The sequence below is a fragment of the Salvelinus fontinalis genome, chromosome 17, assembly GCF_029448725.1.
Source record: "Salvelinus fontinalis isolate EN_2023a chromosome 17, ASM2944872v1, whole genome shotgun sequence".
NCBI classification, from domain to species: Eukaryota; Metazoa; Chordata; class Actinopteri; order Salmoniformes; family Salmonidae; genus Salvelinus; species Salvelinus fontinalis.
In genome coordinates, this window is record NC_074681.1 from 6,388,317 (window position 1) to 6,409,288 (window position 20,972).

At 44.0% G+C, this 20,972-nt stretch overlaps 2 protein-coding genes across 2 annotated transcripts in view; both read right to left on the reverse strand.

Annotated features, from left to right (window-relative positions):
• LOC129813636 (guanine nucleotide-binding protein G(olf) subunit alpha-like) overlaps window positions 1-5,383 on the reverse strand; it is a 232,549-nt gene extending 227,166 nt beyond the window's left edge. The window contains exon 1 of the mRNA XM_055866004.1: window positions 4,837-5,383. Within this exon, the coding sequence (XP_055721979.1) occupies window positions 4,837-5,368 (532 nt within the window). The 5' untranslated portion in view covers window positions 5,369-5,383. The remainder of the gene's footprint in view (window positions 1-4,836) is intronic.
• A 3,332-nt stretch (window positions 5,384-8,715) lies between these two features.
• On the reverse strand, window positions 8,716-11,115 carry LOC129814556 (transmembrane protein 14C-like). The gene is made up of 4 exons (XM_055867731.1): window positions 10,430-11,115; window positions 10,187-10,288; window positions 9,976-10,063; window positions 8,716-8,803 (listed from the first exon to the last, which is right to left on the reverse strand). Exons 1-4 carry the CDS (start codon window positions 10,503-10,505, stop codon window positions 8,746-8,748), a joined length of 324 nt encoding a protein of 107 aa, XP_055723706.1. The 5' UTR covers window positions 10,506-11,115; the 3' UTR covers window positions 8,716-8,745.
• Between the last annotated feature and the right edge of the window lie 9,857 nt (window positions 11,116-20,972).

Sequence of the window (20,972 nt, forward strand, 5' to 3'; positions counted from 1 at the left end):
GAGGATATATTGTGGTGTTTGGAGGATATATTGTTTGGAGGATATATTGTGGTGTTCGGAGGATATATTGTGGTGTTTGGAGGATATATTGTGGTGTTTGGAGGATATATTGTTCGGAGGATATATTGTGGTGTTCGGAGGATATATTGTGGTGTTCGGAGGATATATTGTGGTGTTTGGAGGATATATTGTGGTGTTTGGAGGATATATTGTGGTGTTTGGAGGATATATTGTGGTGTTTGGAGGATATATTGTGGTGTTTGGAGGATATATTGTGGTGTTTGGAGGATATATTGTTCGGAGGATATATTGTGGTGTTTGGAGGATATATTGTGGTGTTTGGAGGATATATTGTTCGGAGGATATATTGTGGTGTTCGGAGGATATATTGTGGTGTTTGGAGGATATATTGTTTGGAGGATATATTGTGGTGTTTGGAGGATATATTGTGGTGTTTGGAGGATATATTGTGGTGTTTGGAGGATATATTGTGGTGTTTGGAGGATATATTGTTCGGAGGATATATTGTGGTGTTCGGAGGATATATTGTGGTGTTTGGAGGATATATTGTTTGGAGGATATATTGTGGTGTTGGGAGGATATATTGTGGTGTTTGGAGGATATATTGTGGTGTTTGGAGGATATATTGTGGTGTTTGGAGGATATATTGTTCGGAGGATATATTGTGGTGTTGGGAGGATATATTGTGGTGTTGGGAGGATATATTGTGGTGTTCGGAGGATATATTGTGGTGTTGGGAGGATATATTGTGGTGTTGGGAGGATATATTGTGGTGTTCGGAGGATATATTGTGGTGTTCGGAGGATATATTGTGGTGTTGGGAGGATATATTGTGGTGTTGGGAGGATATATTGTGGTGTTCGGAGGATATATTGTGGTGTTGGGAGGATATATTGTTTGGAGGATATATTGTGGTGTTGGGAGGATATATTGTTTGGAGGATATATTGTGGTGTTTGGAGGATATATTGTTTGGAGGATATATTGTGGTGTTCGGAGGATATATTGTGGTGTTTGGAGGATATATTGTGGTGTTTGGAGGATATATTGTTCGGAGGATATATTGTGGTGTTCGGAGGATATATTGTGGTGTTCGGAGGATATATTGTGGTGTTTGGAGGATATATTGTGGTGTTTGGAGGATATATTGTGGTGTTTGGAGGATATATTGTGGTGTTTGGAGGATATATTGTGGTGTTTGGAGGATATATTGTGGTGTTTGGAGGATATATTGTTCGGAGGATATATTGTGGTGTTTGGAGGATATATTGTGGTGTTTGGAGGATATATTGTTCGGAGGATATATTGTGGTGTTCGGAGGATATATTGTGGTGTTTGGAGGATATATTGTTTGGAGGATATATTGTGGTGTTTGGAGGATATATTGTGGTGTTTGGAGGATATATTGTGGTGTTTGGAGGATATATTGTGGTGTTTGGAGGATATATTGTTCGGAGGATATATTGTGGTGTTCGGAGGATATATTGTGGTGTTTGGAGGATATATTGTTTGGAGGATATATTGTGGTGTTCGGAGGATATATTGTGGTGTTCGGAGGATATATTGTGGTGTTTGGAGGATATATTGTTCGGAGGATATATTGTGGTGTTCGGAGGATATATTGTGGTGTTTGGAGGATATATTGTGGTGTTTGGAGGATATATTGTGGTGTTCGGAGGATATATTGTGGTGTTCGGAGGATATATTGTGGTGTTCGGAGGATATATTGTGGTGTTTGGAGGATATATTGTGGTGTTTGGAGGATATATTGTGGTGTTTGGAGGATATATTGTGGTGGTTGGAGGATATATTGTTCGGAGGATATATTGTGGTGTTCGGAGGATATATTGTGGTGTTTGGAGGATATATTGTTTGGAGGATATATTGTGGTGTTCGGAGGATATATTGTGGTGTTTGGAGGATATATTGTGGTGTTGGGAGGATATATTGTGGTGTTTGGAGGATATATTGTTCGGAGGATATATTGTGGTGTTTGGAGGATATATTGTTCGGAGGATATATTGTGGTGTTGGGAGGATATATTGTTTGGAGGATATATTGTGGTGTTGGGAGGATATATTGTGGTGTTGGGAGGATATATTGTGGGTTTTGGAGGATATATTGTGGTGTTGGGAGGATATATTGTGGTGTTGGGAGGATATATTGTGGGTTTTGGAGGATATATTGTGGTGTTTGGAGGATATATTGTGGTGTTTGGAGGATATATTGTGGTGTTTGGAGGATATATTGTTCGGAGGATATATTGTGGTGTTCGGAGGATATATTGTGGTGTTTGGAGGATATATTGTGGTGTTTGGAAGATATATTGTGGTGTTTGGAGGATATATTGTTCGGAGGATATATTGTGGTGTTTGGAGGATATATTGTGGTGTTTGGAGGATATATTGTTCGGAGGATATATTGTGGTGTTTGGAGGATATATTGTGGTGTTTGGAGGATATATTGTGGTGTTTGGAGGATATATTGTGGTGTTTGGAGGATATATTGTTCGGAGGATATATTGTGGTGTTTGGAGGATATATTGTGGTGTTTGGAGGATATATTGTGGTGTTTGGAGGATATATTGTGGTGTTTGGAGGATATATTGTGGTGTTCGGAGGATATATTGTGGTGTTCGGAGGATATATTGTGGTGTTCGGAGGATATATTGTTCGGAGGATATATTGTTCGGAGGATATATTGTGGTGTTCGGAGGATATAATGTTTGGAGGATATATTGTGGTGTTTGGAGGATATATTGTGGTGTTGGGAGGATATATTGTGGTGTTGGGAGGATATATTGTGGTGTTGGGAGGATATATTGTGGTGTTGGGAGGATATATTGTGGTGTTGGGAGGATATATTGTGGTGTTGGGAGGATATATTGTGGTGTTGGGAGGATATATTGTGGTGTTGGGAGGATATATTGTGGTGTTGGGAGGATATATTGTGGTGTTTGGAGGATATATTGTGGTGTTGGGTGGATATATTGTGGTGTTGGGAGGATATATTGTTTGGAGGATATATTGTGGTGTTTGGAGGATATATTGTGGTGTTGGGAGGATATATTGTGGTGTTGGGAGGATATATTGTTTGGAGGATATATTGTGGTGTTTGGAGGATATATTGTGGTGTTGGGAGGATATATTGTTTGGAGGATATATTGTGGTGTTTGGAGGATATATTGTGGTGTTGGGAGGATATATTGTGGTGGACGGAGGAAATTTTGTGGTGTTGGGAGGATATATTGTGGTGTTGGGAGGATATATTGTGGTGTTGGGAGGATATATTGTGGTGTTTGGAGGATATATTGTGGTGTTGGGAGGATATATTGTGGTGTTGGGAGGATATATTGTTTGGAGGATATATTGTGGTGTTTGGAGGATATATTGTGGTGTTGGGAGGATATATTGTGGTGTTGGGAGGATATATTGTTTGGAGGATATATTGTGGTGTTTGGAGGATATATTGTGGTGTTGGGAGGATATATTGTTTGGAGGATATATTGTGGTGTTTGGAGGATATATTGTGGTGTTGGGAGGATATATTGTGGTGGACGGAGGATATATTGTGGTGTTCGGAGGATATATTGTGGTGTTGGGAGGATATATTGTGGTGTTGGGAGGATATATTGTTGTGTTGGGAGGATATATTGTGGTGTTTGGAGGATATATTGTGGTGTTTGGAGGATATATTGTGGTGTTTGGAGGATATATTGTTCGGAGGATATATTGTGGTGGACGGAGGATATATTGTGGTGTTGGGAGGATATATTGTGGTGTTTGGAGGATATATTGTGGTGTTTGGAGGATATATTGTGGTGTTGGGAGGATATATTGTGGTGTTCGGAGGATATATTGTGGTGTTTGGAGGATATATTGTGGTGTTTGGAGGATATATTGTGGTGTTTGGAGGATATATTGTGGTGTTGGGAGGATATATTGTGGTGTTCGGAGGATATATTGTGGTGTTCGGAGGATATATAGTGGTGTTCGGAGGATATATATGGACATAGAGAAGGACACTATATTTAAAGAATAGGGTGGTGAGGTGAATGGTTGAGACTAGAGGAAGGAATGGTTTGAATGAGGGAATAGAAAACCTTACAGGGATTTGAACCATCTGTCAGCATACGGTTTAGATATTTTGGAGAACAAAAATCACACTTTTTGTATTATTGTGTCAAGTCCCACAGCACTGACACTGGGTGATATATATGGACATGGTAACAGGCACAATGTATAAAGGCCAAGGGTGGTGTGGATAGTTGGGAGTAGAGGAAGGAAACACTTTAACATTGTGAGAATAAGAACGGATAGAGGACCCTTTAGCCTACATATGTTATTTAACCAGGTCGGCCAGTTGAGAACAAGTTCTCATTTACAACTGCGACCTGGTCAAGATAAAGCAAAGCAGTGAGCAATGGGGTCTTAAGCCACCTGTATGTAACTATATTTTACAATCATTTAACACTTTATATTTGTTAAATGCATCGGTTTAGTGTGTGTGTGTGTGAGTTGTAAAAGATCCACCATCATAACAACCCCGGAAATCCTCGTGGTCAATGTAACCGTAAACGCAACCAAAACAGAGATAGCTAGGACGAGGACTAAACTGGTGCGTAGAGGAGGAAAGACAGGCGACGTCCATCTTCAGCTCAGTCAAATGACAACTGCCGGGGATACCATTTCACGTGGAAAATAGCGCGACATAAGCATAGACAGCACTGGAATAGCCTACACGACCGTTATAGGCATCTGAAAGGCCGCCGTTCACAACATAAGGGAGAGATGGTTAAAACATGTTTCCATCCTACCTAGTAATAGCAGCCGATGAGTCTGTTTGTATTCCCGTTTGAGTTCTTTTAGCGCCCTGTCAATGTTCTTGCTGATTTTCTTCGCCTCCCTCTCGGCCTCCTTCTCCTCCACTAGCAGTTTGTCCCAGTTGTTCTGTTTTTGAGTGCTGGTTGTTTTCTGCAGCAGCTGTAATCGTTGACTACGGTCCTTGCCCGTTCCCTTGCCTCCACCCCCGTTCTGTATGAGCACTCCATCAGTGCCCGTGTTGTCTCTACCGCGGGACTCCCCGGTTGGGAGCTTGGCTAGGTCCCCATGGCGTACTTTGCCGCTACCGTCTCTGAGCGACGAGGTCTCGCCATATCCACCTGTGTCCTCTTGACGAGTTCCCCCGGCTCGACAAGGTACGGCGGTGTCTGGAGGCTGATCCGAGTCCGAGGTAGCGTTTGAAATAGACCCGCTCAAGTCCCCGAAGAGCCGGGGACGCAAACTGTAGCACAGTCCCATGTCGATGGTGTAGACAATATTTTTCCTTTGTAACGGTGGTAATTTCATAAATTAAAATGTAAAAAATCCTAAATTAAAATGTAAAAAATCCGCTTTCACGCAACAGTCCTAGCGCGACATCGTTACACAGAAGTTCCACTATTGCGATTTGAATTCGAATTTGATCCAAAATCGTGAATGAATTATGCTCCGACAGTTGCTATATGTCATTTAGCATTTTTCACCAGTCAGCCAGCGCTCCATAGTTACCGGATCACCTGATCCTTACTGGACACTGCGGGTCCACCTTACCGTAAGTAAACCAAAAGCAAATCCACGGAGATAAAATGATGCCATCCGCTGTGCAATTGCACAGAATCTTCAAGCCCACTGTTTAGAGGAAAGACATACCACGTCATATTTCGGCTGGCCATTTCGAGAGTGTTGGACATTGATTTCTATTTCACACAAGACGACAACACCAGTGTCTGTGATTGCCCGTAGTAGTATTTTTGACCATGATTATGGCTAATCCTGAATGAATCGTGAATAATTATGATTGAGAAAGTTACACGGTCAAAGATCATACCCTCAAGACATGCTAACGTCGCACCATTACCAATAACGGGAGGTTATCATGTCTTGGAGATATGATCTTTGACCCTCTAACTTTTACAAGATTCATTCATGATTATCCGTAGTCATGGTAACATCCACATGAATGGAGAATATTTTATTCGTATTTACAATAGGCAGAATGTACCGCAGACCAAGAGATGATTTGTGAAGGTGCTGAAGGCAAAACTAAAGAAACAGGAAATAATTTCTGCACACTTCCAGTCAAATGCCAGTTTAATTGTGGCTCAGCTTTCGGTCAGTCGACCTTCATCAGAGCCGACCGGTATGAAGCCACAAGGTGAATCAGGGGTAATGGCAGACACCTGTGATAATCTAAAGTTCCCACAAAGGGCCACTAGATGTCACATCAGATAGAAATACCAATGCTAGATAGAACATATTATAGATGCATTTCAACTAGAACAAAACGCGTGCACATAAAGAATGAGGTGTTACTACGAGCGACCCGTACTCTCAGAGTGGTGTTAGTACGAGCGACCCGTACTCTCAGAGTTGTGTTAGTACGAGCGACCCGTACTCTCAGAGGTGTTAGTACGAGCGACCCGTACTCTCAGAGAGGTGTTAGTACGAGCGACCCGTACTCTCAGAGAGGTGTTAGTACGAGCGGCCCGTACTCTCAGAGAGGTGTTAGTACGAGCGGCCCGTACTCTCAGAGGTGTTAGTACGAGCGACCCGTACTCTCAGAGTGGTGTTAGTACGAGCGACCCGTACTCTCAGAGAGGTGTTAGTACGAGCGACCCGTACTCTCTGAGAGGTGTTAGTACGAGTGACCCGTACTCTGAGAGGTGTTAGTACGAGCGACCCGTACTCTCAGAGTTGTGTTAGTACGAGCGACCCGTACTCTCAGAGAGGTGTTAGTACGAGCGACCCGTACTCTCAGAGAGGTGTTAGTACGAGCGGCCCGTACTCTCAGAGAGGTGTTAGTACGAGCGGCCCGTACTCTCAGAGGTGTTAGTACGAGCGACCCGTACTCTGAGAGGTGTTAGTACGAGCGACCCGTACTCTCACAGAGGTGTTAGTACGAGCGACCCGTACTCTCAGAGTGGTGTTAGTACGAGCGACCCGTACTCTCAGAGTGGTGTTAGTACGAGCGACCCGTACTCTCAGAGTGGTGTTAGTACGAGCGACCCGTACTCTCAGAGTGGTGTTAGTACGAGCGACCCGTACTCTCAGAGTGGTGTTAGTACGAGCGACCCGTACTCTCAGAGTGGTGTTAGTACGAGCGACCCGTACTCAGTTGTGTTAGTACGAGCGACCCGTACTCTCAGAGAGGTGTTAGTACGAGCGACCCGTACTCTGAGAGGTGTTAGTACGAGCGACCCGTACTCTCAGAGAGGTGTTAGTACGAGCGACCCGTACTCTCAGAGAGGTGTTAGTACGAGCGGCCCGTACTCTCTGAGAGGTGTTAGTACGAGCGACCCGTACTCTCAGAGAGGTGTTAGTACGAGCGACCCGTACTCTCACAGAGGTGTTAGTACGAGCGACCCGTACTCTCAGAGTGGTGTTAGTACGAGCGACCCGTACTCTGAGTGGTGTTAGTACGAGCGACCCGTACTCTCAGGTGTTAGTACGAGCGACCCGTACTCTCAGAGTGGTGTTAGTACGAGCGACCCGTACTCTCAGAGTGGTGTTAGTACGAGCGACCCGTACTCTCTGAGAGGTGTTAGTACGAGCGACCCGTACTCTCAGAGTGGTGTTAGTACGAGCGACCCGTACTCTCAGAGTGGTGTTAGTACGAGCGACCCGTACTCTCAGAGTGGTGTTAGTACGAGCGACCCGTACTCTCAGAGTGGTGTTAGTACGAGCGACCCGTACTCTCTGAGTGGTGTTAGTACGAGCGACCCGTACTCTCAGAGAGATACAACAGCAAAAAAAGAAAAGGAAAACAAAATATAAATGCAACATGTAGAGGTGGTCAAAAGTAGTGCACTATGTAGGGAATAGGGTGCCATTTGTCCTCACTGTATATAGACTTTTTGTTTTCTTTTGTTCTACTGTATTATTGACTGTACGTTTGTTTACTCCATGTGTAACTCTGTGTTGTTGTTTGTGTCGAACTGCTTTGCTTTATCTTGGCCAGGTCGCAGTTGTAAATGAGAACTTGTTCTCAACTAGCCTACCTGGTTAAATAAAGGGGAAATAAATAAATAAAAAATTACATGTTTGTTATTCTAGAGTGAGTTTTTTTATTCAACAACTCTAGATTGAGTGAGTTGTTTACCGATATAAAATTATAATTTTATTTCTAACTCAGCCAATGAGTTCAAAATATCCATGCTTTATTTCTACAAGATAACATTTGTCCGTATATCAAATATTTTTTTGGGGGGGGTACAAAATAGCTTGGTGTGAACATTTGTTGAACATCTAACATGATAAGACATCCTTATCAATGTTTTCCTAGCTGTCATGAGGAGGAAAACTCAACATGTTCAATGTTGAAAATATATATATTTTTGTGTCATCTTTATTCATTATTTACAACGCTGTAATTTTCACAGAAAGATAGTAAAGCCTTCCCCGGCCACACATGTACGCTTCAAATTAGACAAACCCAGCTGAATATCAAACCCAGCTGAATATCAAACCCAGCTGAATATCAAACCCAGCTGAATATCAAACCCAGCTGAATATCAAACCCAGCTGAATATCGATATTTTCATTCATTATATGCTTGTCTTGAAAGGTTTCAATTGTACATGTTTCTTTGCAACGATAATGATATAAATTCAGATGTCAAATAACTGTCTATATATAAACCACAAACATTGAATATCAAAACTGTGAAATTCCTATATTCTTCACATTTATGAATCATGTGGTCTCTTGAACATCCCCACTGCAGTCTTCCCCAGCATCAGTATACTAGAAAAAAAAGAGAGGAACATTTTGTTCTGGGATTAGTGGAAGAACAGTCAGCTCATTTACAAACATTGGAATGTCTGCCATGCTGGGGGTGTTACCAATCCCTCTACCTGTCTGTCATGGTGGGGGTGATACCAGTCCCTCTACCTGTCTGCCATGGTGGGGGTGATACCAGTCCCTCTACCTGTCTGCCATGGTGGGGGTGATACCAGTCCCTCTACCTGTCTGTCATGGTGGGGGTGTTACCAGTCCCTCTACCTGTCTGCCATGGTGGGGGTGTTACCAGTCCCTCTACCTGTCTGCCATGGTGGGGTTGCCCTGGTGGGGTTGCCCTGGTGGGGGTGCCCATTCCACCAGGGGTGCCCAATCTATTTTATCCACAGAGGGCCAGTGTGGGTGCAGGTTTGTGTTCCAACAAAAGCATTAACAGGCCTAATTCAATGCAAAACCGAAGCTATCTGGCCTAAGCTAGACTGTTAACATGGTTACTCCATGGATTTTCAGTCTGACTGAAGTCGCCCTGAAGAATGACGCAACATTCTCTACAGAATGTTGAATACAATGAAATGTACAGGTTGTACATGCTATAGGTCCTTCTGATGACAGGAGGTGGAGATAAGGGATCCACATTAAAGTGTTGTTCACCTGACTTTTTGCGCTCGCCGGAAGGTTCTGTTGCTTGTATTTTCAATCTCTTGATGAATTGCGTGTGATGCACAATATGTAAACAATAGCCGAATGTAACCAAAGCAGTCCACCTAAGCACCTTTCCTCGCAATCAGCAGGAATTGTTTGCCTTTCGGTTGTGGTTAGATTAGTCTCAGCCATATTGTTTGTCACATGCGAATTGCATCAGTATTGAAAATAAAACCCGGAAATAAAAACCGATAAACAGCATACTGAAGGTCGGGTTGATAACATTTCCCTGTGGATATTTTGTATCAGATTACCTCCGACATAGGGATAAAATCATCAGGACAACAGGTCAAGTAAGTTGAAGTTAAGTTTGTTCAACATTCTGACTTGTAAATGGGACTGTTTGGGAACGCTGAACAAACATGTTAGAGACGAGTGTGTAAGTATTTCACTCTCAGATTCTAAAAAAGAGGTTTAGCTATTCCATGGTTTAATAACAGAAGCCTTAATGAGACATGATGTCCCATCCACAGTACCTTGCTATTGTCATCAGACCAGCTGGCATGAACTTCCAGGAATTTAGAAACCTCATTCCCATGACAACGGCCAGTGTTCCTGAGGTACCTAATTTACACAACGAGAAGACATGTTACTGCAGTGTAGCTGTTCGAAAACACTAACATCAACTAGCCTACGCGTAAGGACATGTCATGTTATTGACAACAAGCCAAAGTCTGGCTCACTCACCTAGAGAAAGCCTGACATCTTTAGGATTCTGAGACATCAGGTAGGCACCAAGTCCAGCTAGAAACCCAAAGAAAAGTCCTGCAACCAGTGAAGTTACACTTCCTGGTATGGGAACAAATCACACAGCATATTGAAGAATAACTACTTCCATGTCACAATTCTATCAATATTTCTTGACAACTGACTTTAAAATAAATACTTGGTAAAGTCAACAAACATTTGAAAGTGTGTAATCATCCGTACCTGCTTTTATATAGCCCATGATTCCTCCTGCCGAGACCAATGCAGCATAGCTATAACCTATCCAATCTTGAGACATTGTCACGTCTTGTCTAAAACTAATAAAGAAAAGTATTATCAAAACTCACGGTAAACCTTAATCTGAGACAATTCAACTACAATGTAGCATTTCAGCGCCACAAGTCGAATTTCGCTGTTCCAGACCCGGAAGTGTTATGGATTTCAAAATAAAAGTGCCAAAACGTTGAGATTCTTCTTCTTCTTCTCTGAAACGTTATGGCATACCACAACTATTGTTGTATTGCCGCCACCAACTGCTTCATTACGGAGAAGGGAAAAAAACATTAATCCACACGTATTATCAAAAAAACTTTGTAAAACATCCCACTCCTTCAGTCATTCAAAAACTCTACAACTCTGCGTTATGGCTCAGTGGGCTGCGAGGGTAGGACCGCACCAGACACAACTCGGATGTAAGCCTTTTAATTCATGTCAACGTTCCTATACTTCATTTCCCCAATTGAGCAGTGCCCGTTTACCACCATTGCTATAAAAGTAACAAAGTCCTCCTTATTCATCATGAAGAATGTCTGTGTCCGGCTGGTGATGGGAACTCTCCGCAGGTTGCAGTGTATGCCTAGCCACTAGCATGAGACCGCTAGAGCTACTCGTTCTGTCTACCCTTTTTACAGCCTCCGCATAGGAGTTTCTTAAAACTGCCCATATTTTGGCAACCTCGGTCTCTTTCACCCTCCTGGTACATTTATCTGATTTCGTTTCATGATCTCCACCACAGTTCTAACATTTTCCTCCTTGTTCATTCTCTTGTGCCAAACAATCTCCTCCATAATGATCTTTCCCACCTCTCGGCTTCTCCGGTCTGCATACACTTGATACATGGTCCACACGTTTTACAGCTGGTAGCCTACATTGCAAAAGTCTGGGAATAAACGCGTTGACAGGGTAGTTCACATATCCTGGCTGCAGTCGGATAGTGAGGAAACTCCTCAAAACACAAGAAAAGACGACAACTCTTCTACGTGATTCATCTGATTCATTCTGCGTGCATCGACCTCTCCATACATGTTTTTCAGTAGAGCAACGTTCAATTCTTCCGCTACTGCAGAAATGACTCATTTGACAGGCGCGCTGCATCGTAAATCAAAGCACAAAACATCCTATCCATCAGTTTTAGCGCGAGACACAACACACATTTCTTCTGATCAACAGATACATAAAAAAAATGTTTTATCGAAACAAGTTCACTTCTCGTGATTTTCACAGATTTAACTTTCCCATAGAGGAAGAGGAGAAGCGAAAGGGTTTTATAAACATGGGCCCAAAACCCTGTTTTCTCCAACAGGTGGGGCGTATTTTAATCTCACCAAGCGAGGAGTTTTTGTATGGAGTTCAATCAGTGTCGAATTTGGTTAACAAAAACAACGTCTGGTTTATTTGATCGCGTAGAAGTTTCGTACTGCTTAAATTGTTACAAGTTTACTGATATAAGTAGCAACAGACGAGAACGCATCTAAATATATTCACTCTTACATGCTGACCAGACCGGACACTTAGCGTGCGCGAGCTTCGCAAAATAAATTTAGAAATCCATGTTATTCAATTATTGCACCCACACTGCTTGCTTGCCAACAAGTGTCTGCGACGCCAGGGGCTAAAATAGAAGTCGTTCCTATTTCTGACTCAGATCGCGCTGCAAGTCCTGCCTCTCCCATCTCCTCATTGGTTTATAGAAGCAGGTACACACGTGCCATCTCCTCATTGGTTTATAGAAGCAGGTACCCGCGTGCCACCCGCCCTGCTGATAAGGGTGGGTCTGTTGTACTATCCGATACGTCAGTCCTTACAGCAGAGTGGGTCGGTTGTACTATTCGATACGTCAGTCCTTAACCGCCCTGCTGATAAGGGTGGGTCGGTTGTACTCATGGATAGGACAGTTTATGTAAATGAGTGTCATAGACAACTGTTTGACAACACATTTTACAAGAAACTCAGAAGTGACCCCACTACCCAATTTCAGAACACTGTCTTTACAGTCTTAGATAGGTATTTAAGTTCTGGTCAGATAACCAAAAAATAACACAACTTTTTGGCTATTCAACACCATAAAATTGCCACTTTCTATACTTTGCCGAAATTACACAAGAATGTTACAAAACCTCCAGGGCGCCCTATTGTAGCGGGCATTGATGCAGTAACGGCCCCTCTATCGTTGGTGCAGTAACGGGCCCTCTATCGACTTTTGTTGACTTTTTTTATTAGACCACTCGCAGAACAGCTCCCCTCCTAAAGGACACCAGCAGTATGGTCTCAGAACAGCTCCCCTCCTTTGTAAAGGACACCAGCAGTATGATCTCAGAACAGCTCCCCTCCTTTGTAAAGGACACCAGCAGTATGATCTCAGAACAGCTCCCCTCCTAAAGGACACCAGCAGTATGGTCTCAGAACAGCTCCCCTCCTAAAGGACACCAGCAGTATGATCTCAGAACAGCTCCCCTCCTAAAGGACACCAGCAGAATGATCTCAGAACAGCTCCCCTCCTAAAGGACACCAGCAGTATGATCTCAGAACAGCTCCCCTCCTAAAGGACACCAGCAGTATGGTCTCAGAACAGCTCCCCTCCTAAAGGACACCAGCAGAATGATCTCAGAACAGCTCCCCTCCTAAAGGACACCAGCAGTATGGTCTCAGAACAGCTCCCCTCCTTTGTAAAGGACACCAGCAGAATGATCTCAGAACAGCTCCCCTCCTAAAGGACACCAGCAGTATGGTCTCAGAACAGCTCCCCTCCTAAAGGACACCAGCAGTATGATCTCAGAACAGCTCCCCTCCTAAAGGACACCAGCAGTATGATCTCAGAACAGCTCCCCTCCTAAAGGACACCAGCAGTATGGTCTCAGAACAGCTCCCCTCCTTTGTAAAGGACACCAGCAGTATGATCTCAGAACAGCTCCCATCCTAAAGGACACCAGCAGTATGGTCTCAGAACAGCTCCCCTCCTTTGTAAAGGACACCAGCAGTATGATCTCAGAACAGCTCCCCTCCTAAAGGACACCAGCAGTATGGTCTCAGAACAGCTCCCCTCCTTTGTAAAGGACACCAGCAGAATGATCTCAGAACAGCTCCCCTCCTAAAGGACACCAGCAGTATGGTCTCAGAACAGCTCCCCTCCTAAAGGACACCAGCAGTATGATCTCAGAACAGCTCCCCTCCTAAAGGACACCAGCAGTATGATCTCAGAACAGCTCCCCTCCTAAAGGACACCAGCAGTATGGTCTCAGAACAGCTCCCCTCCTTTGTAAAGGACACCAGCAGTATGATCTCAGAACAGCTCCCCTCCTAAAGGACACCAGCAGTATGATCTCAGAACAGCTCCCCTCCTAAAGGACACCAGCAGTATGGTCTCTATCATTGAATCTCTTGATCCTCTCCCTGAGAACACTTTGTTAGTTACTTTTGAAATTATGTAAAAATGTACCACTAGCCACTTTAAACAATGCCACTTAATATAATGTTTACATACCCTACATTACCCATCTCATATGTATATGTATATACTGTACTCTATATCATCTACTGCATCTTGCCATCTTTATGTAATACATGTACCACTAGCCACTTTAAACTATGCCACTTATGTTTACATACCCTACAGTACTCATCTCATATGTATATACCGTACTCTATACCATCTACTGCATCTTGCCTATGCCGTTCTGTACCATCACTCATTCATATATCTTTATGTACATATTCTTTATCCCTTTACACTTGTGTGTATAAGGTAGTAGTTGTGGAATTGTTAGGTTAGATTACTTGTTGTTATTACTGCATTGTCGGAACTAGAAGCACAAGCATTTCGCTACACTCGCATTAACATCTGCTAACCATGTGTATGTGACTAATAAAATTTGATTTGATTTGATTTGATTTGATGTTGAGTCGTTATACACTAATATTCCACACGAGGGCGGTATTGAAGCGATGGAACATTTTCTTCTGCAACGTGACCCTGATGAACTACCTTCCAGTGCATCATGCATTATAACATTAGCTGAAATAGTACTCACACATAACTATTTTATGCTTCTAAATTATTATTTTTATTCAGGCGAAGGGTACTGCTATGGGATCCCCCGTGGCTCCTAACTATGCTCATTTGTATGTGGGTTACATGGAGAAACAGTGAATTCTCAATCCTAGAGAAAATGTTTTCTTGTCTATCATTATTATGTGGAAACGGTACATTGATGATATTTTTGTTCTATGGAGGGGTGACGCAAAACAGCTCCAGGCGTTCCATGATTTTCTTAACTCTTGTTCTGAGCACCTGAGATTTACTATGCAATCTGACACACGGCAAATCAGTTTCCTTGATCTTCTGATTTTGTGTGAGGATAATATTCTATACACTGATCTTTACAGGAAACCCTACTGATCGTAACAGTTTGTTGAGGGCAAATAGCTGTCAAAAAATTCAGATTTCGACAGAAATATGGCTGAGACGCAACGAAAATTCAAGGAAAGGGGGTACAAAAATGGTCAGATTAATACTGCCACTGAGAAAATCCTAAATAAATCGAGACATAATCACTTTCAAGGACACTTTCGCAAAAAACAGCATTCTTGCGTTCTATCTACCCGCTATTGAAAGTGCTCTGAACAAAAGAAGGGAATCGTTCACAAACAGTGGCCCATTCTAAAATCTGATGACAGTATCGGTAATGTGTTTTCAGACCCTGCCTTGGTCGTGTTTTCGTGGGGCAGAAATCTCAGATCAATTGGTAAACTCTGATTTACCACCCCAAAATATTCCTGAACAACTTCTATTTGCGCCTCCACTGGATGGAAACTACAAGTGTAATGGCTGTGCTCAATGCAATGGCACTTTATACATGTAGATCCTTCAAACTCCCCCAAACAGGGAAACAGATCCCAATCAAAAGGGTTATTACGTGCTCCACTAAGGCAGTTATTTATCTTATAAATTATAAAATTGTGGGCAAAAACGAATCTCATGCATTATTAGGTGCAAAAACTCGACGTACCCAGTTGCAGCCCACTTTCTGGAAGCGAACCACTCCATTTCGTCTCTACGTTATATCGGCATCGAACACGTCACCCTCCCTAGGAGAGGGGGTGACCTCGACCATTTATTGTTAAAACGAGAGGCTGCCTGGATCTTTAATTTAAAGGCCCTTGCTCCCTTCGGTCTCAACGTAGACTTTGATCTGAATCCATTGTGATTTTGCTATTCATTGTAAATGTTTGTATTTGGCTTATGTAGCCAAATTCTATCTATGATCGTATGCTATCCATTCACGTTTTTTATATGTTCTATTTATATCTGTAAATTAACCAATGATATCAAGCCACACCCGGCCAGGGTTACAGACCTGTGCGTGTCCTTTGACACTATGTAAACTAGACCCGCAGTGTTTGTCATTATACCCTCACGAAGACAGCTTGTCTGTCGAACCGTTGGTTATCAGATTATTAAATTATTGCATCTGAGCTGCTAGTGTGCGGCTCTGCTTTTCTTTTCAAAGTGTTCTACTCCGCTATCCAGCACCTCAACTAAACAGGTGTTCTACTCCGCTATCCAGCACCTCGACTAAACAGGTGTTCTACTCCGCTATCCAGCACCTCGACTAAACAGGTGTTCTACTCCGCTAGCCAGCACCTCGACTAAACAGGTGTTCTACTCCGCTATCCAGCACCTCGACTAAACAGGTGTTCTACTCCGCTAGCCAGCACCTCGACTAAACAGGTGTTCTACTCCGCTATCCAGCACCTCGACTAAACAGGTGTTCTACTCCGCTATCCAGCACCTCGACTAAACAGGTGTTCTACTCCGCTATCCAGCACCTCGACTAAACAGGTGTTCTACTCCGCTAGCCAGCACCTCGACTAAACAGGTGTTCTACTCCGCTAGCCAGCACCTCGACTAAACAGGTGTTCTACTCCGCTATCCAGCACCTCGACTAAACAGGTGTTCTACTCCGCTGTCCAGCACCTCGACTAAACAGGTGTTCTACTCCGCTATCCAGCACCTCGACTAAACAGGTGTTCTACTCCGCTAGCCAGCACCTCGACTAAACAGGTGTTCTACTCCGCTAGCCAGCACCTCGACTAAACAGGTGTTCTACTCCGCTATCCAGCACCTCGACTAAACAGGTGTTCTACTCCGCTGTCCAGCACCTCGACTAAACAGGTGTTCTACTCCGCTGTCCAGCACCTCGACTAAACAGGTGTTCTACTCCGGCAATGAGATGTCTAACCGGGTACTGATGAGGGGCAATGAGATGTCTAACCAGGTACTGATGAGGGGCAATGAGATGTCTAACCAGGTACTGATGAGGGGCAATGAGATGTCTAACCAGGTACTGATGAGGAGCAATGAGATGTCTAACCGGGTACTGATGAGGGGCAATGAGATGTCTAACCGGGTACTGATGAGGGGCAATGAGATGTCTAACCAGGTACTGATGAGGAGCAATGAGATGTCTAACCAGGTACTGATGAGGGGCAATGAGATGTCTAACCAGGTACTGATGAGGGGCAATGAGATGTCTAACCGGGTACTGATGAGGGGCAATGAGATGTCTAACCAGGTACTGATGAGGAGCAATGAGATGTCTAACCGGGTACTGATGAGGAGCAATGAGATGTCTAACCAGGTACTGATGAGGGGCAATGAGATGTCTAACCAGGTACTGATGAGGAGCAATGAGATGTCTAACCAGGTACTGATGAGGGGCAATGAGATGTCTAACCAGGTACTGATGAGGAGCAATGAGATGTCTAACCGGGTACACATGGGGGGCAATGAGATGTCTAACCAGGTACTGATGAGGGGCAATGAGATGTCTAACCAGGTACTGATGAGGGGCAATGAGATGTCTAACCAGGTACTGATGAGGGGCAATGAGATGTCTAACCAGGTACTGATGAGGAGCAATGAGATGTCTAACCGGGTACACATGGGGGGCAATGAGATGTCTAACCAGGTACTGATGAGGAGCAATGAGATGTCTAACCAGGTACTGATGAGGAGCAATGAGATGTCTAACCAGGTACTGATGAGGAGCAATGAGATGTCTAACCGGGTACTGATGAGGGGCAATGAGATGTCTAACCGGGTACACATGGGGGGCAATGAGATGTCTAACCAGGTACTGATGAGGGGCAATGAGATGTCTAACCAGGTACTGATGAGGGGCAATGAGATGTCTAACCAGGTACTGATGAGGGGCAATGAGATGTCTAACCAGGTACTGATGAGGAGCAATGAGATGTCTAACCGGGTACACATGGGGGGCAATGAGATGTCTAACCAGGTACTGATGAGGAGCAATGAGATGTCTAACCAGGTACTGATGAGGAGCAATGAGATGTCTAACCGGGTACTGATGAGGAGCAAAGAGATGTCTAACCGGGTACTGATGAGGGGCAATGAGATGTCTAACCAGGTACTGATGAGGAGCAATGAGATGTCTAACCGGGTACACATGGGGGGCAATGAGATGTCTAACCAGGTACTGATGAGGAGCAATGAGATGTCTAACCAGGTACTGATGAGGAGCAATGAGATGTCTAACCGGGTACTGATGAGGGGCAATGAGATGTCTAACCAGGTACTGATGAGGAGCAATGAGATGTCTAACCAGGTACTGATGAGGAGCAATGAGATGTCTAACCGGGTACTGATGAGGAGCAATGAGATGTCTAACCAGGTACTGATGAGGAGCAATGAGATGTCTAACCGGGTACTGATGAGGGGCAATGAGATGTCTAACCGGGTACTGATGAGGGGCAATGAGATGTCTAACCGGGTACTGATGAGGGGCAATGAGATGTCTAACCGGGTACTGATGAGGGGCAATGAGATGTCTAACCAGGTACTGATGAGGGGCAATGAGATGTCTAACCAGGTACTGATGAGGGGCAATGAGATGTCTAACCAGGTACTGATGAGGAGCAATGAGATGTCTAACCGGGTACTGATGAGGAGCAATGAGATGTCTAACCAGGTACTGATGAGGGGCAATGAGATGTCTAACCGGGTACTGATGAGGAGCAATGAGATGTCTAACCGGGTACTGATGAGGAGCAATGAGATGTCTAACCAGGTACTGATGAGGGGTGAATGGCCTATGGGTGAATGGCCTATGGATGTATGGCCTATGGATGTATGGTCTATGGATGCATGGCCTATGGATGCATGGCCTATGGGTGAATGGCCTATGGATGCATGGCCTATGGATGCATGGCCTATGGATGTATGGTCTATGGATGCATGGCCTATGGGTGAATGGCCTATGGATGCATGGTCTATGGATGTATGGTCTATGGATGTATGGTCTATGGATGCATGGCCTATGGATGTATGGCCTATGGGTGAATGGCCTATGGATGCATGGTCTATGGATGCATGGCCTATGGATGTATGGTCTATGGATGTATGGCCTATGGATGTATGGCCTATGGATGCATGGTCTATGGATGTATGGCCTATGGATGCATGGCCTATGGATGCATGGTGTATGGATGTATGGCCTATGGATGCATGGCCTATGGTGTATGGATGTATGGTCTATGGATGTATGGTCTATGGATGTATGGTCTATGGATGTATGGCCTATGGATGCATGGCCTATGGATGTATGGTCTATGGATGTATGGTCTATGGATGTATGGCCTATGGATGTATGGTCTATGGATGTATGGTCTATGGATGCATGGCGTATGGATGCATGGTCTATGGATGTATGGCCTATGGATGTATGGTCTATGGATGCATGGCGTATGGATGCATGGTGTATGGATGCATGGCCTATGGGTGAATGGCCTATGGATGCATGGCCTATGGTGTATGGATGTATGGTCTATGGATGTATGGTCTATGGATGTATGGCGTATGGATGCATGGTCTATGGATGTATGGTCTATGGATGTATGGTCTATGGATGCATGGCGTATGGATGCATGGTCTATGGATGTATGGCCTATGGATGCATGGTGTATGGATGTATGGTCTATGGATGTATGGCCTATGGTGTATGGATGCATGGTCTATGGTGTATGGATGCATGGTCTATGGATGTATGGTCTATGGATGTATGGTCTATGGATGCATGGTCTATGGATGTATGGCCTATGGATGCATGGTGTATGGATGTATGGTCTATGGATGTATGGTCTATGGATGTATGGCCTATGGTGTATGGATGCATGGTCTATGGATGCATGGTCTATGGATGTATGGTCTATGGATGCATGGTCTATGGTGTATGGATGCATGGTCTATGGGTGAATGGCCTATGGGTGAATGGCCTATGGATGCATGGTCTATGGATGCATGGTCTATGGATGTATGGCCTATGGATGCATGGTCTATGGATGCATGGCGTATGGATGCATGACGTATGGATGTATGGTCTATGGGTGAATGGTCTATGGGTGAATGGTCTATGGGTGAATGGTCTATGGGTGAATGGTCTATGGGTGAATGGCCTATGGATGTATGGTCTATGGATGCATGGTCTATGGATGCATGGTCTATGGATGCATGGTCTATGGATGCATGGCGTATTGATGCATGGTCTATGGATGTATGGCGTATGGATGTATGGCCTATGGATGTATGGTCTATGGATGTATGGTCTATGGATGTATGGCCTATGGATGTATGGTCTATGGATGTATGGCCTATGGATGTATGGTCTATGGATGTATGGCCTATGGATGTATGGTCTATGGATGTATGGTCTATGGATGTATGGCCTATGGATGTATGGTCTATGGATGTATGGCCTATGGATGCATGGCGTATGGATGTATGGTCTATGGATGTATGGTCTATGGATGCATGGTCTATGGAAGTATGGTCTATGGATGTATGGTCTATGGATGTATGGTCTATGGATGTATGGCCTATGGATGCATGGCGTATTGATGCATGGTCTATGGATGTATGGCGTATGGATGTATGGCCTATTGATGCATGGTCTATGGATGTATGGCGTATGGATGTATGGCCTATGGATGTATGGTCTATGGATGTATGGTCTATGGATGTATGGCCTATGGATGTATGGCCTATGGATGTATGGTCTATGGATGTATGGCCTATGGATGTATGGTCTATGGATGTATGGCCTATGGATGTATGGTCTATGGATGTATGGCGTATGGATGCATGGTCTATGGATGTATGGCCTATGGATGTATGGTCTATGGATGTATGGCCTATGGATGCATGGCGTATGGATGTATGGCCTATGGATGTATGGTCTATGGATGTATGGTCTATGGATGTATGGTCTATGGATGTATGGCCTATGGATGCATGGCCTATGGTGTATGGATGCATGGCCTATGGGTGAATGGCCTATGGATGCATGGCCTATGGTGTATGGATGCATGGCCTGTGGGTGAATGGCCTATGGGTGAATGGTCTATGGATGTATGGTCTATGGATGCATGGTCTATGGATGTATGGCCTATGGATGCATGGTCTATGGAT

Bases quoted from the DNA above. Each gene is read 5' to 3' on its own strand.
- LOC129814556 (XM_055867731.1), bottom strand. From the start codon at position 10,505: ATGTCTCAAGATTGGATAGGTTATAGCTATGCTGCATTGGTCTCGGCA. The intron at 10,289-10,429 runs GTACGGATGATT...TTCCCATACCAG, and splicing joins CATGGGCTATATAAAAGCAG to GAAGTGTAACTTCACTGGTT. The intron at 8,804-9,975 runs GTACTGTGGATG...TTTTTTTTCTAG, and splicing joins GGTCTGATGACAATAGCAAG to TATACTGATGCTGGGGAAGA.